This window comes from Grus americana, chromosome 24 (assembly GCF_028858705.1).
Source record: "Grus americana isolate bGruAme1 chromosome 24, bGruAme1.mat, whole genome shotgun sequence".
In the NCBI taxonomy this organism is placed as follows: domain Eukaryota; kingdom Metazoa; phylum Chordata; class Aves; order Gruiformes; family Gruidae; genus Grus; species Grus americana.
Window position 1 is genome coordinate 1,049,081 of NC_072875.1, and position 14,654 is coordinate 1,063,734.

The 14,654-nt window shown below is 63.8% G+C and overlaps 1 protein-coding gene across 3 annotated transcripts; it reads right to left on the reverse strand.

Annotated features, from left to right (window-relative positions):
- Positions 1–936: 936 nt before the first annotated feature.
- Positions 937–14,646, reverse strand: RNF26 (ring finger protein 26). Of its 3 annotated transcripts, none has more exons than XM_054803372.1 (2): positions 14,527–14,646; positions 937–6,284 (listed from the first exon to the last, which is right to left on the reverse strand). In XM_054803372.1, exon 2 carries the CDS (start codon positions 4,704–4,706, stop codon positions 3,285–3,287), a length of 1,422 nt encoding a protein of 473 aa, XP_054659347.1. In that variant the 5' UTR covers positions 4,707–6,284; positions 14,527–14,646; the 3' UTR covers positions 937–3,284. The 3 variants fall into 3 exon arrangements, with proteins under 3 accessions (XP_054659347.1, XP_054659344.1, XP_054659345.1); XM_054803369.1 differs by having other exon boundaries at positions 937–9,358; XM_054803370.1 differs by lacking the exon at positions 14,527–14,646 and adding an exon at positions 8,232–12,562 and having other exon boundaries at positions 937–6,287.
- Positions 14,647–14,654: the final 8 nt, after the last annotated feature.

Below are 14,654 nucleotides of genomic sequence, written 5' to 3' on the forward strand. Positions count from 1 at the left end.
CTGGCCCAGTCCTCCTACCCCAGGGCAGCTCTGCACCCTCCCTGTGTGCTCAGCCTGCCTCGGCTCTCACACCCTGGGAGCAGGGTGGCTGAGCAGTGCCTCCGTTTCCCCCGTTGTCACGCACCGGCAGCCAGACCCCCCCAGGGCTCGGGTGGTCTCCTTCCCCGTGCCTGCACTGTGCCTGGCAGAGCTGTGTTCCTGCAGCAGATGCCCAACTCTTCCTGGCCTCCCAGCAGCCCCCCTCTCCCCACTGGGGTTTTCAGCCAGGGCGTGAAAAGATCCTGGTTAAAATTAGCTAGTTTGCTGGCGTAGCCCTGCCAAGGCAGGTGAGTGCAGGGCAGGGCGAGCCAGAACTCCTGGGGTCTCTGCCCATCAGGGCCCCAGAACATTTTTTCCGAGCAATTTACAAGGATGCTGGAGAAGCAGAGGGTGCTTAAAAGCACACGGCAATCTGCCAAGAGCTCAGATTGTGGCCAGGGAGTAACTCATTGTACAGTGAATGCATCTGCTCACCAGTAGCCCAGTGCGGCTGAGCCTGCCACAACCTTTCTGCACGGCAAGACTGAGCCCTGTGCTGCCTGCTGTTCCGCAACTCCTAGTGCTTCGGGTACCACCTCTCTCGCTGTGGGTCAGCAGAACAGGGGCTGGGGGATGCCAGTCTTGGAAAGCTCACCTGCTGTGTCTTCAGGTGTAGATTCATCTCCTGGGCCCCAGGCTTTTCCTGTGCAGCAGCCTGGCTCTGCGGTATTCCACAGCACTGCCTTTCTGGGTGCAAGCACCCCCAGACGGGTACCCCTGAGCTTGCTGGTGGTGTTCGCCCTCCAGCACTGACCCTTGGTGGGGAGTGATGGGCTTCCTCTGGACTCCAGGGGTGAGCAGAGAGGAGACCCCGTCCTCCCCCGAGAAAATCCTTCCCAAGAATGAGGCAGCAGGTAGTTTTTGGTAAAAGAAATTTAATCTGCTCAGTATCTAGTCCATAGTGCAAAGAGTTAAACTTAAGGCAAAGCTTTCTCTTTTTTTATAAACAGGCAGCAAACAAACAGGCCCTAAAACAATAAGCGTGACTGGTATAATAGAAGAAAGGTTTGAGGGGAGAAACTGCAGTCCTGGGGAGGTGTCGTGTCCCCCCCCAATTCATGTAGGAAACATTGCATCCCAAGATCCATGTGCTGGACCTGACCAAACACCACCATTTGCAGCCAGAAGCGTGGCCACACTCCCAGTCCTGGGTGTCTCCAGAGGCACGCCCAGGGAAAGGAGCAGGTCCCTGTCTCCTTGGCGAGACCTCTGCAAGTGCCTGGGACAAACAGGACTCTGGGGAATGCAGTCTGTGGGGCCGCACGTGCTGCTCTGGCAAGGGCTTGGCTACTCGACTGCAAGTGTCACTGGCTGCAGCCACAAGAGAGGTGGCTGGAGAGAGCAAACATAAACGTGGGTGGTGTGGGTCTGGGGAGGCACAGGGACAAGAGGCTGAGCAACAGGGCTCGGGCAGTGAGCTCCGCATCTCTGCGAAGTGGGGTGGAAGCAGCTGACAGCCCGGGGGTCAGGCCCTTCTGACACCCGTTAGTGCTCAGGAGCCCAGCTTGTCCCAGGGAGTCCCTCCGGCCCCCAGTAAATGCAGGGGCAACCAGCCCCTGCAGCACCTCCAAGAGCAAAGCCGCTCTCTGACAAGACAGTATCTTAGCACTGCTCGGGCTTACAGCACAGAGGCGTCTCCCAGCATGGCCTTGCCTCTCCGCTGCTTCTGTTTTGGCTTAAATCGCTAATCAAGAAGGAAAATAGAGAAGGAAGACCATGCCAGCCGCCCTCAGGCTCTTGGCTTGCAGTCTAGGAGTCAAGACTCTTTCCAGTCTGGCTCCAGCCAAAATTGGCTGTGGCGTGTAGCTGACCTCAGGCAAGCAGCTGGAAAAGGAAAAGCTTTTTAGTGCAAGGCCCTCTTGCAGCCCCAGCAATGGTTGACCAAGCCGGGACGAGCCATCTCGGGCCTCCCCAGCCAGGATCGGATGCCCTCATTAGACTTCAGGGGACACTTGTAAATAAAACTAGCTACATTTCTGACAGACAGTAAGACAGAACAGCAGTCTAACCCTGCCCTAATCAAAGATAGCCATGGTCCTGGTACTGCTCCATGCACGCAACTGCAGATCTGCAGCGCAGATCTGCAGCACAGATATGCAGAACTTGTGCCTGGAGCTGGAATGTCTCGGTGGGCTCCCAGAAGCTTTGGGGTGTCCCCTCTCCTCCCAAAGAGTTACTCCCTCCAGCCAGCCCAGCCTGGGAAGGAACAAGCAAGCACTGGTATGAACCACCCAGTTCCATGGCACTCTGAGCCTGAAGAAAATGTGTATTATCTAGAGAGGATTCTCCAGCATTGGCTCAGGCGCGTGCTGCTGCTGCCAGGGCTGCGAGCACTGGCCAGCCAGACGCTCCTCAGGTTCCCCAAGCAGCACCACCGCCCCTGCAGAAAGAGTAACTCCCTCCCGCCTTCCCAGGCGAGTAACCTGATGTGTGCTTGCTAGTCTTGCATAGATGATGCGTGGAAGCGGCAGCAACGCTGAGCTCCGCAGTCGTCTGGCCTGCAGAGAGCCCACGTTCATCACGGCTCCTCATTGGAATAGGAAGCTCAAAAACCACAGCCGCAGTGGTTGGGATACTGAAGTACCCCAGAAACCCTGCTCTTCTCCAGCTGAGAACCAGGCTCAGCCCGCTGGCAGCAAAGCCTAAAAAGCATGAGTGTGTTCGTTGCTCTCCTAGGGCCTTGCAAAAGGGGCACGCTTCTCCCTTCCCAGGAAGCTCCCCGACTTAGATGGTGGGAGGAAGAACAAGAGAGGCCTGAATGCAGCCTGCCAGGTAGTTTTCTGGTCAGACCTTGGGAAAAACCCTCCCTTGCTTTGCATCAGCCCCTGTGATTCCCAGGAGGGCACAGCCTTTAACCTTTCCATCAGCTTTGGCTAGGAAGGACCAGAGCATCTTTGGATCTCAGACTGTTGCAGGCTCGAGGCAACAGGCCCCGAAACAGTGAAACTTGTCAACAAAAAAAAAGGTAACTCTCTCAGCCCGCTGCAGAAATCAGTTATCGTGTTTGCTAGCAAGAGCTACAATCTAGTTACGTAGCAAATGTGGCTAGCAGACACCCCTCAACAGCCTTTTGCCCTTTCAGCACCATCCTTAGTTCTTTGGAAGCTGCTCAAGGCAGCCCTGGGAAGTTCTGCTTCCCGGCAAGAGGCAGACAGGGGTGCCCTTGACCTCCTGGGAAAATGACCCAAGCCGCCCGCCCCTTGGGCTCACAAGTACACATTGAGCGTCTGGAGGATCATCTGGCGGCACAGTGGGCAGTTGCGCTGGTAAATGGACTGCTGCAGGAGGACTTCCGTGCACTCCCGACACAGGCACAGGTGCCTGCAGGGCAGAAGCAGTACTGTCTTGGTTTGGTCTTGACAGATGACGCATTTCTTACGTTCTTCTTGTTCTTTCAGGAGCATCCAGGGGTCATTATCTGAAGTGGCCTCACCATCCCCAGCTGCTGCGTTCAGCTGCTGCCTCCTCGGAGCTTTCCCCCAGGAGGTGCTTGGTTCCTCCCTCGGCGGCTGGAGACGCTGTCCTGCACTTCGACTTAGAGCAGGACGCGCTTGTGGTACCTGCTCCACCTCCAGCTGGTCCTCGTGCTCGGCCGGCAGCTGGCCAATCCCTGCCAGTGTCAGCCTGCCAGGGGCCGCGGGTCTCGGGGCGGGCACAGCTGCCCCTCGCTGGTTGCTTTCCCGGTTCATCGTTCTGCCTCCTCGGCTCCAGTTGGTCACCTGCAGACTCCAGTCCACCAACCTGCGCCAGGCCTGGGAGGTCATGGCCATACCCAGCGTCAGGACTGCCACCTGATAGAGCCGCCACACATCCCGCTGCAGGCGGTGGTAGGAAGGCAGCGTGTTGAAGTAGCCCAGCACGTAGCCTGTCAGCGTCCACAGCAGCCCGGGGTTGAAGACAAAGGTGCTGACAACAATAATGAGGAGGAGCAAGCCCAGGCCGTAAATATTCACGAAGAAGATGTTGATGAAGAGCTCGGCGACGGAGGCCAGGAGCTCAAGGGCCAGCTGGCAGGGTGACCACAGCAGGATGGACAGAGCGATGGCACCGCTGGAGACGTGCGCGAGGAAAGCAGCCAGCAGGTCCGTGACTCTGAGGAAGGGGCTGGCGACGGAGTCCCACAGGGCCACGACCAGGGTGAAGAGGTTCTGCGTGCCGATGAGGCACACGTTGACGAGGCTGTTGATGAGGTAGGCCAGCAGACTGGTGCCGATGGCCAGGCCCTCGCAGACCTGCCTGGCCAGGGCCTGGCCGCAGCCCAGCAGGCCGCAGAGCCCGCGGTGCAGCAGCTCCTTGCCCCGCAGCGCCAGGTGCGAGAGGAGGTGCCCCGCCACCTTGAGCCCCTCCAGGCCGCAGCAGCAGCTGCGCAGCAGGCCGGCCAGCCCCTGCAGGGCGCCCAGCGCCAGGCAGCTGGCCGCCCGGGCCAGGGAGGCCAGCGAGAGGAGCAGCGCGTCCCAGCAGGCCAGCGCCCCGGCGGCGGCGGCCGCGGGGAGGCTGCAGGCCGCGGTGAGCAGCCAGAGCAGCGCCGACACCAGCGAGGACACCAAGAAGAAGTTCACGTCCAGCACCAGGACCAGCAGGTCCAGGGCCATCCGCAGGCCGCGGAGCAGCACGAACAGCAGGTCCATGGCGGCCGGGCGGGCCCGGGAGGCGGCCAGGCGCCCTGCCGGGGCCCCTACGGCGCCATCAGCCCCGGCCCGCTCGGGGCCCCCCGGCGCTGGGCGCCGCCATCTTCGCTGCAGCTGCCGCGCGACGCCGGGCCAATCGGCGGCGAGGGCTGCGTCTCTCCCAACCGCCCATTGGGCGGTTCGGAGGACGCGGCGGGGGCGTGGCCACCGGAGGCGCGGCCTCTCCCGGGAGGGGCGCCGCCGGTTGGCTGTCGCCGTGGGGACGGGCCCCGCCCACAGGCGCGCGTTTAAAGGGCCCGCGGAGCTCGCTCAAGCCCTGGCGGGGCTCGGGGCAGCCCGGGCACGACCCCAGCGGGGCGGCGGCGGCGGCCGGGGCGTGAGGGCGGCCCCCTCACCCCGGTTCCGAGCAGCGCGGGGGGGCACCCACCACCCACAGGGTCCCGGGGACCGCACGTACGATGAGTTTGCGGCAGCCTCAGCCCTGCAACGGGGAAGGTTTGCGCTCGCTGGCGGGGTCAGCCCGGGGCGGTGCTGCTCCCACCCTACCAAGCGGTTTCCTGCAGGAGGTCCCAGAATAACTCCACGGCCTGGCCCAAGGTTACGGCCCCAGAGCAGCTCCTGCCCTCCCTGCCGGCTCCCGCGCAGGGTGCGGGGCTGCCGGCGTCTCCCGCCTTCGCTGCACCGCCGCGCTCCGGGAAACGGTCGAGCCCCGCCACGCTGGTAGCGATGACAAGCTCGGGAAACTCCAGCCCCGGAGCCCAAGGCTTTTTAAGGAAGGGGAGAGCAAGCGGAGCGGATGACCCGCGGGAAAGACGTCTGCAGCCCCCTGAGGCACCGGCCAGCGCGGGGCCATGGAGGGAAGCGCTGCACCCCTGAGTAGCGTGGGAAGAGCCCCGAGGGAGCAGGATGCTGGGGTCCCCTTCCCTACATCTGCTCCCCCGGTAGCACCCCGAGCTGGGGCGGGAGCCGGGGGCGCTCCTGGCACGCTCTGCGTGGGCCGATGCTGCTTGGTGCCATCCAGCTCTTCTTGAGCCGCAGCGCTGGCTGGGCTGCCGGGACTGCAGATCCCTGTCTGTCGGTCGGTCTGCCCCTGTCTGAGGTCTGTCCTGCTGGCCGGCTCTCCGCCAGCCCCATCCCCTCCCTGCCTGGCCGGTTTTGGCTGTGAGCTCCCTCGCAGCGGGTGCCTGGATCCCGCCGGCGGTGTGGGTGCCTGCGCCCACGTGACGGAGTCAGGATGCTTTCAGCATTTATGGTCATGTTTGGAGTTCTCATTGCTTTACCAAACAGGAGAAGGAAAAAAAAAGAGCCGAGCCAAGGCCTGGGCGTGTTCCGCTCATTCCCTTCCTCCAGCCGTGCACCTGCCTCCCCTTCCCCCCTCCCAGGGCCCTGCCGCGCCTGAGTCGCTGTGCCCTGGCGGGGTCCCCACTGTGGGGCTGGAGAGGGTCGGGGGCTGCAGGGTTTAGGGGTCACAGCTCCGTAGCAGGGCTTCTCCATCGTGGCTCCGTGCTCTGAGGGGCAGAGGGGAGCCTGTGCCTGCTCTCCCCTGCTGTAGGGTGTCCGGCTCCACAGCATCCAGACCTGCTGGAGAGACGTGCAGGGCTCAGGCATCCTGGCATGGGGCAAAGAGGGATGCAGGGGGCTGGGATCACCCGGGGGATCAGTTCAGGCCAAACTCTGATTTGGTTGGAGCAGAGTGGAGCGGGGATCCCAGTGGAGGGACTGTGAGGCTGGGGTGCAAGGAAGGAAAATCCTTTCCTGGGGCCCTGCTGGGGGGGGGCGGACAGAGGTCCCTGCCAGGGTGACCAGCTGCAGGGCCATGGCCAGGACCCCTCCTTGCAAGGAGGGTCCCCCCAGCTGTCCCTGCACTTGCTGGAGGTCTGGGCGCGATGCCACTGCACTCCCAGCTGTGCCCCTGGCAGCTGCAGGCAGCAGAACAGGATGGGCCCCGCTTGTGAGCTCCCTCCGCTCCTCAGCCTCTCAGTGCTTGTTTGACACAGGGTAGACGGGGCTCTGCCATAAGCCAGGCTGCACTGGTGCTCACCAGGGCCACCACAGCCCACCCTGAGGGCGCAGGAGCCCGGGATGTGTGCGCGCCCCTGCCTGCCCTGCAGGCAGCCCTGCCTGGAGACCCGCTGCGGCCCCGGGGGCTGTGCGGTGCACCGGCTGTGCTGGCACCAAGCCCGGCCGCAGGGCTGCTGCTGCTGCATCATGCCTCTGAGCTGCCTTCCCGGTGCTGAGCTCACTGCAGCCAGGCAGCCACCCCCCATTTTGGGGAAACAGAGCAGGCAGAGGAAGCCAGCTATAGGGCTGCCTCAGCCCCCGTAGCCGCTGCGTCCTCGCAGCTTGTAGCTGGAAATGTGCGAGCGACCCCAGGGCCAGGTGTGACAGTCCTTGAGGAACTCTGTGGAGCCCAATGGCCTCGCGAGGGAATCACGATCCTGTGCTCTGGGGTCCGGGCTGTGTGGAGCTGGGGGCCAGGCTGGCAGCAGCGGGGCTGCCATGCATTGCGCCCTGAGCAGGTCCCAGCAAACTGGCTGGGAACAGGCTGTGGGTGGCAGAGGGTCGTGGTTTTAGCTGGGAGGGTTATTTTCTTCATAGTAGCTAGTATGGGGCTATGTTTTGGATTTGCGCTGGAAACAGCGTTGATAATATGCAGATGTTTTTGTTAGATAGACATGCTGTTGTTGAGCAGTGCTTACACAGAGCCAAGGCCTTTGCTGCTTCTCAGACCGCCCCGCCAGCGGGATGGCTGGGGGTGCACAAGGAGTTGGGAGGGGACACAGCCGGGACAGCTGACCCAGTGGCCCAAGGGATATCCCATACCGTACGATATCATGCTCAGTTTATAAGGAGCTTGGGGAAGGGGGGGCGGGGTGGCAGCGTTCAGAGCGATGACGTTTGTCTTCCCAAGTCACCGTTAGGCGTGATGGAGCCCTGCTTTCCTGGAGATGGCCGAACGCCTGCCTGCCCGTGGGAAGCGGGGAATGAATTCCTTGCTTTGCTTTGCTTGTGCGCGCGGCTTTTGCTTTACCTGTTAAACTGTCTTTATCGCAGCCCACGAGCTTTCTCACTTTAACTCTCCTAAATTCTCTCCCCCATCCCGATGGGGGGGAATGGGCAAGTGGCTGCGTGGTGCTCAGCTGCCGGCTGGGGTAACACCACGACACAGATAAATGGCTGGCAGCACAGCTTGCAGCTGCAGAGCTGGGGACCACCACGGGTCCCTCCAGGCCTGCCTTCGCAGGGGAAATGCAGCTTCCCCAGCCCCAGCATCTTCCCCTGCCTCCCCGGGCCCTTGCTGGCACATCCTGCCCTGCCACTGCCCTGAGGCAGGAAGGGTGTTTCTGGGGTGTGGGTCCCGCTGGCATCACGCCATCGCTCCCAGCACGTTGGCCGCTGGCCGGGCAGCTGGGACTGTCCCCAGGGTGTCCTCACCCGTAGGCCCCCAGCCGTGCAGCAGCCCCAGTGCCCGGGAGAAGCCATCCAGCCCAGCACGGTCCTCCTGGGCACTGCCAGCAGCCTTACCTCAGGTCCCCCCACCAAGGGCCAGGCAGATGCCCTCAGAGCGGCGGCGGGCGCCTGCAGCCCTGTGCTCGCAGGCCAGGCTGGAACAATAGCTTGTTCCGGTGCATCCGCTCCAGGAAAGTCCCCCGTCCCCACTCGGGCTCAGCTCCAGGATGGCGTGGCTCGCTCTTCCTCTGGCCTTCGCCTAGCCTTGGAGGCACAGGTGACGGCATCCCCCACCTCACACATCCTTGCTGGCAGGGAACGATAGTCAGCATCCGTCCTGTGTGCCGCACAGCTGGGGCTGCTGGGGAGAGCCCGCGGGAAGGCTCGGGAGCTGGAGGGCACCCGTCTCCCCAGATGTCCCCGGCAGCAGGCACCATCCCTGCCTTTGCTCGCCCAGCAGACTGCTGGAAGAGTGGAAGCACGAGGGCTGCCCGCAGTGCTTCTGGAGGGCTGCGTGGCTCCCCGCAAAGGGAGCTGGGATATCTCTCTCCTCCTGGAGCTTGGCCAGATGGCCCTGGGAAAAGCAAGTCCTCTTCCATGGGAAAGTCCTGCAAGGAGAAATCCCTGCTTGGCCTGGCCAGCCCCACAATTCCCCTGGGCCCTGGTGCTCCGGTGTGTCCCCGATGCTGTGGGACCGAGCCGGGTACAGGGCCAGTGGTGCGGGGAGGTGGCCTGGGGACTGTGCACTGCTCACTGCCTTCTCCCAGGCTGCCCTTGTCCGCCCTCTCCTCTGCTCCGTGTGCCCTCACAGCAGCAGGGAGCCTTCCCCAAAGCCCTCCAAAGGGATCTTCCACAGCCCATGGGTGCAAGAGGGGCTCCCCCAAAGCTGGGGCTGGCCTTGCCACCTGCCTGGGGCTAATCTCTCATTACACTTTCTTTCAGTCACTCCTAACGAGCTGTCCTCGGGGAGCCCCCAGTCCTGCAGACAAAGCTGGGATGAAGACTGCGCTGCCTGGGGCCACAGGCAGTGGGTGATCACAGGGGGTGATGCTGGGCCCCCATCCTGGCTTCTCCTCCCTTCCTTGGCAGAGGGGAGCGTGCCGCTCAGTGGCACGGCAGCGAGCTGGGACAGCTGGGTGACAAGGAGCGCAGGGCAGGGGTGCTCCTCCTCCTCGTTCCTCCGGGCAGCCGTGGCAAGAGAGCTGTGGCGTTAGCAGAGGTGACAAATGAGCGTGGCCGGGACCCCCGCCTGCCTCGCTCCCGTGCCGTGGTGTTGCTGCGCGGGCGCTGGCAGCAGCTGCTCCTCCAGGGCGTCCTGCTGCCGGACCCCCGCCGGCCGGGCGCATAATCTGCCCCATTGTGCGGCGAGTGCCTGGCCAGATCCCATCTGGCGCTGAGACAATGGGGCCTTTTTCCTGCCAGCGCTGGGGGGAGATGAACTCGGAAGTCTTCCGAAGGAAAAGGCTGGTTTATAAATAGCTGTCCCCAGGCTTCTCCCCGCTGCCTCGTCAGCCCCCATCCCACCCAGCCCCATAGCCTGCCTGCCCCTCACACCAGGGCGGCAGCGTACTGGGGCTGGGAGAGGAGCCGGGGCACGCGCATGACCAGCCCAGCCCGGCCGCGCACGTGCGAGTGAGAGGGCAGTACGTGGCTGCTTGCACGCTGTCCCAGGGCTGCACCTGCTCTGGGCCGTGGGGAGCCTGTACCCCCGGGATGTCGAGTGACAGGCCAGCCGTAGGCGGAGGGCTCCTTCCCCCTGCGCCTTGGCGGTGGCTAAGGTTTCCCCAGGAGTTCCCCATCGGCTAAGGTTTCCCCAGGAGTGCTCGCTCCTCCCAGCTGTCCTCGTCCATCCACCCCGCTTACAGTGAGGGTCAGAGCCCCGGGGCAGGGCGCAAGGGGAGAGCTGCACGGCTCCGCAGCCTTCCTCGCCACCCCTGCGCTGCTCCCTGCGGAGCACGGCCAAGCCCCTGCCGCTTGCACGCCACAGGCCAGCCCTTGCAAGGGAGCTGGAGCCCTGGGGCTCCTGGGTCTGTCCTCTGACAGCAGTACCATCACCGGGGTGGATGCTGGGGGCTGCGATTTGGATGGTGTGGGGCTGGGTGACCCTCACCAGCTTGGCTCCTCTTTTGGGGCTTTGTCACTGCTCCGCGCCCGCCAAGCCCCCGGCCATCTCCACACAGCTGCCCCAGGAGATCGTGCTCCTCTAGCGCAGAAATCCAGATGTCACCTTCCTTCCCCCCTTCCGCTCACGTCCTTCCTTCCTCTGCCTGCCCAGCTCCTCGTCTGGCTCCCGCTCCTGGCCCCTCCTAAACAAAGGCCCCGTAGCCATGGTTAATAATCCCCACATAAAGGCCCTGCAGAAGAGGAGAGGAAGGAGAGGGGAGACACAAAGAAGCTGCTGGGAGCCCAGCCAGGAAAGGTGGGGTGGAAGAAGGCGTTTTCCTGAGCTGTAGGGCAGGGGCATCAGAGGGCTCCCAGAGGTGGACAGAGACAGGGTGGAGGTACCCCAAGGCAGCTTTGCCCTCACGGCACGTGGTCTTCCACCCAGGGAATGGGGAGCCAGAGGTCAGCCAGCCCAGGCAGGTCCCCGTACTTACCCCAGACCGTAATGTATTGCGTGAGCCCTAAAGCACCCCAAAATGCGGCACCAGGGGCAGGTGGGAAGGTGCCCCAGGGGCTTCTGCCTGGAGGTGGTGAGCCTCAGCACTGCCGTGCCCCAGCGGCGGGGAAGCAGCGAGCCGTTCCCGGGCGGTGTGGGAAAGCACGGCACTGGCCTGCGTCCCGTCCCTTCCCTGGGGAGCGGGGCCCCTCTCGGCCCTGACGGTGTTGTGTGAAGAGGTGCAGGCCTAGGCGGACGCGGCAGCCGACTTCCGCCCTGCACGCCTGCCCTTCATCGACCCCGGAGCCGTGCGGGAAGCCAGCACCAGCCAGCAGCTCATCGCTCACCGGCCCCGGCAGGGGCACTTGCTGGGAGGCAGCTGGCACACAGAGCACCCTGGGCACCCCGCAGACCCCTCCCGAGCCACCCGGGCTGCCCTGGGCCCCCTTGGCATGGTCAGGGGCTGCAGGGGCTGGGGAAGGCACGGGGCCCCCCATCCTCACCTGGGGCACGCCAAGCAGCATGTCAGGGCACGCACAGCAGGAGAGCAGAGTGCTGCCTGCTGGCACAGCCTGCACGGGGGCCGGCTCCCTCCAGCAGCGTCAGCAGGATCCAGCCAGGCCCCAGGGCTCTTGCTGGGAGGGCAGGGAAAGGTGGAAGGGGCTGAAGCGTGTGCTGAGATGCAGCCTGTGCTCAGCCCCGGGCCCTATGCCTGGCTCTGCACGCTGGCCATCGGTCCCCTCCGGCTGCAGAGAGCCAGGCTCAGCGGGAGCCAAAGGAGAAAAACAAACGCAATTACACGCTTCGGATCATGCCTGCAACCTGCAATGCTCAGATAACACCAGGGTAATCAGCCCTGCCTCGGGGGCTGCGAGCTGCCCTGCAGTGCCCATGTTTCCAGCAGAGAGGAGCAGCCGTGCAGCAGCTCTGCCAGGGCCCGGCGAGTCCCACTGCTCCAGGGGCAGAGCCACCCGCCCGGGCGCAGCCTCTCACCTGAGCGGCGGCACGAGGGTTGGAGGAGGAGAGCGCTGGGAGCCGCGGGGGCCCAGACACTCGTAGCCCCTCGGCTGCCCGAGCGAGTGAGAGCTGCTCCGTGCCTCAGCTGGGGCCGGACCCGCGCGCCCTGACCTTCCCGCTCCGGCTGCGCGCGTGGGACTGCGACACGGGAGCTTAATCCGCACTGTTTGTTTGCATTGCAGCGAACGGGAGCTGAAGCCAAATCCATTAGGTAAGCAAATAAATAAGAAGGCGTGAGATAAGGCGGCAGAGAGGGAAGATGAAGGTGGCCAGCCCGCTGCGCTCCCCACACAGAGACCCCGAGCCCACCGGGTGCCGCACACAGCGTGGCGGGGCGATTTCACGCCGGCTGTGAGAGCAGTGGGGCCTTGCTTTCAAATCCTGCCCGTCTTCCCCAGAACCGTTAGTTCAATAGGGAGAAAAAAAAAAAGTTTTCTTCAAAATTAAACGGTCTGAAAAGCAGAGGCCCAACCAACTGGAGGGGCAGCCACGGCAGTAACAGCGGAAGGCTGTTTCAGGGTGGCATGCTCCCCACTGCAGCGGTTGGCCAGCCTGTTTTCCCCGGGGAGCGGCATTGCCCTCTCCAACTGCTGGGAATTTTCTGCAGAGGTTTTATTAGCAACGTTTTGCCTTATTTTTAACACAGCATAAAAGTTAGTACCAGAACAAAATTCACCAGCGGTGTGTCATCTGGGTTCTCCCGCTTGTTTGTTTGACTTGGTGGATGCTTTCCCGCGGGAAAGCGGGACCCCCCGGCCCTCTTCCCTCACAGAGTGGCATTTGCGGGGCTTAAATCGCGTTATTTTGTGCAAAATGGAACATGCCCTTCCCTCCTCCAAGAGGAGCAGAGCCTGATGCTCCTCTGGTGCTGCACCCTGCCCTTTGGAGGGAGAGGAAAATGTGAGCACAATGTCAGGGGGTCCTCGAGCCCCGGGCACCCGCTCGGGGGGCAGATGCTCCCACTGCAGACAGGGAGCTCTTGCCACCGCCAGCTGCGAGAGCATCCCCACACTGCAGCCGTGGGGCCGGAGAGCGGCTCGCGAGCAGCCTGTGGGCGATGGCACAGCTCCCTCGCACTTGTTCCTCCCAGTGAACACGCCATCTGGGAGCAGGCCTCCCCTCTGCATGGCAGCGCAAGGACTACGAGCCTTATCACTGCCCAGCATTGCCATTTTAAGCAACTAATCTTGTGGGGAAAAAATTTAATCATTTCCGATGAATCATCAAGTCTATTTGGCTGGGAAAGTGTTGGGGGGGGGCTGGCCAGGCACACAGCTGAGGCAGGAGGAGGGCATGGGAAGGGCTGCTGCATGGCACTGGCGGGGGAACGGGGCTGGGGCTGGGGGCCAGCACGGGGTTGCCTGGGCTGGAGGGGCTGGGAGTATGAGAAGTGCTTGGAGATGCCCGGGAGGGATGCTGTGGCCCAGGGGAACCTGCAGCCCGGCCCCAGAGTGGTTCACGGTGGTCAGAGGGGTGCAGCCCACGCTGCGCGGGGCCCAGAGCGCAGCTCACGCTGCAGGAAAAGCAAGTGGAGGAGAGAAGGGGATATGCAAAGGTTCAGAGCCCCTAGGCCGAGAGCTGGAGGAGCGCGCTCTTGCTGCTCTCAGAAGATGCTGGGGCAGCTCTGGGCCTGTCCTCAGGCGGAGCAAACACAAGTCAGCAAGCTTTGGGAGTCCTGCATGAATGGGGAGCGAGAGTGTGGGAGGCAGAAGAAGGGCTTTGAAGGAGAAGAAAACGCCAGTGCTTTGTCCTCCAACACAGCCCCTCTGGCTCTGATTGACCCGGGGGGAAACTGAAGTGCGGAGCCAGGCTGCGACAGGGCGGGGGCACTGGGCCCGGGCACTGGACCCGGGTGTCCCGCATGGCTGGCCGTGGGCAACTCGCAGCACCTGGGGAGGTTTGTTGTGCTCCCCCAGGTCTGTGCGGGGAGGTCCCCTCTTGGGGCTGCAGACGGGGATGGGCTGTGCTTGGGCTGGGTGATTACCCCTGGACAACAGCAGCCTTGTGCAGCCCCGAGAGCCCCCGGCCGGCCCCCGGCCAGGCGTGCTGCCCCAGTCACCGCAACTAACGGCTTTTCCACAGCCGCCCCATTCAGCAGCTGCGCGGGGGCTTGGGCCGCGGCTCGCTGTGCGCCACAGAGCGGGACCGTGCCTTGGGGCCCTGCCTCGGGGACAGGGACGGGGCTTTGCAGAGAGCCTCCACGCGGGGCCGGGGGCGCAGCGTGCAGGGAGACTGAGGCAGGGCAGGGCCTGGGGCGCAAACCCTGCGGACCTTGGCGACCCGCCTGGGATGGCACCACCCTCGCGTCCCCGCTGCTCCCCAAGGACTCCACTGTCTTCAGGTGTCTCTCAGAGCCCAGGCAATGACAAAGAATGGTTTAGCCCCCCTATTTTTGAGTCCGCCTGCGCGGGTTCAAAGGCAACCCAGAAGCTGCGGGTGCGCTTTGGGGCAGCGCGGGGCCGAGCAGGGGAGCCAGTCAGTTCTGCACCGAAGCACCGCTGCCAGCCGGACCCACTGACGCCCGGAGGTGGGACTCGCAGGGACTGTTCCCCCTTTCCGGCATTCCCCAAGCCCCTGTGGAAACCGGCCCGACCCTACGCCTCTGCGCCCTGCGTGGGTCTGCTCTAGCGATTTCCACCTGCAGTGCCCGCAGCCTGCTCTGCTCGGCCTGTGCAAGCCTGGGCAGGCAGCGCCGGGCAGGCTGCCGTCTGCTCGCAAAGCTGGAACGAGCCCCTCCAGCAGCGCCGGGAATACCTGAAAGCGGCCCGTGCGGAGCCGGGCAGGGATTGCCTCGGGGCTCGGAGTCGGGGGCCGTCTGGGAGAGCCGGGGCTCCGGCCGAACGTCCCGCGCCAGCCCGAGCGACGCGCGATGCTCCGGGCGC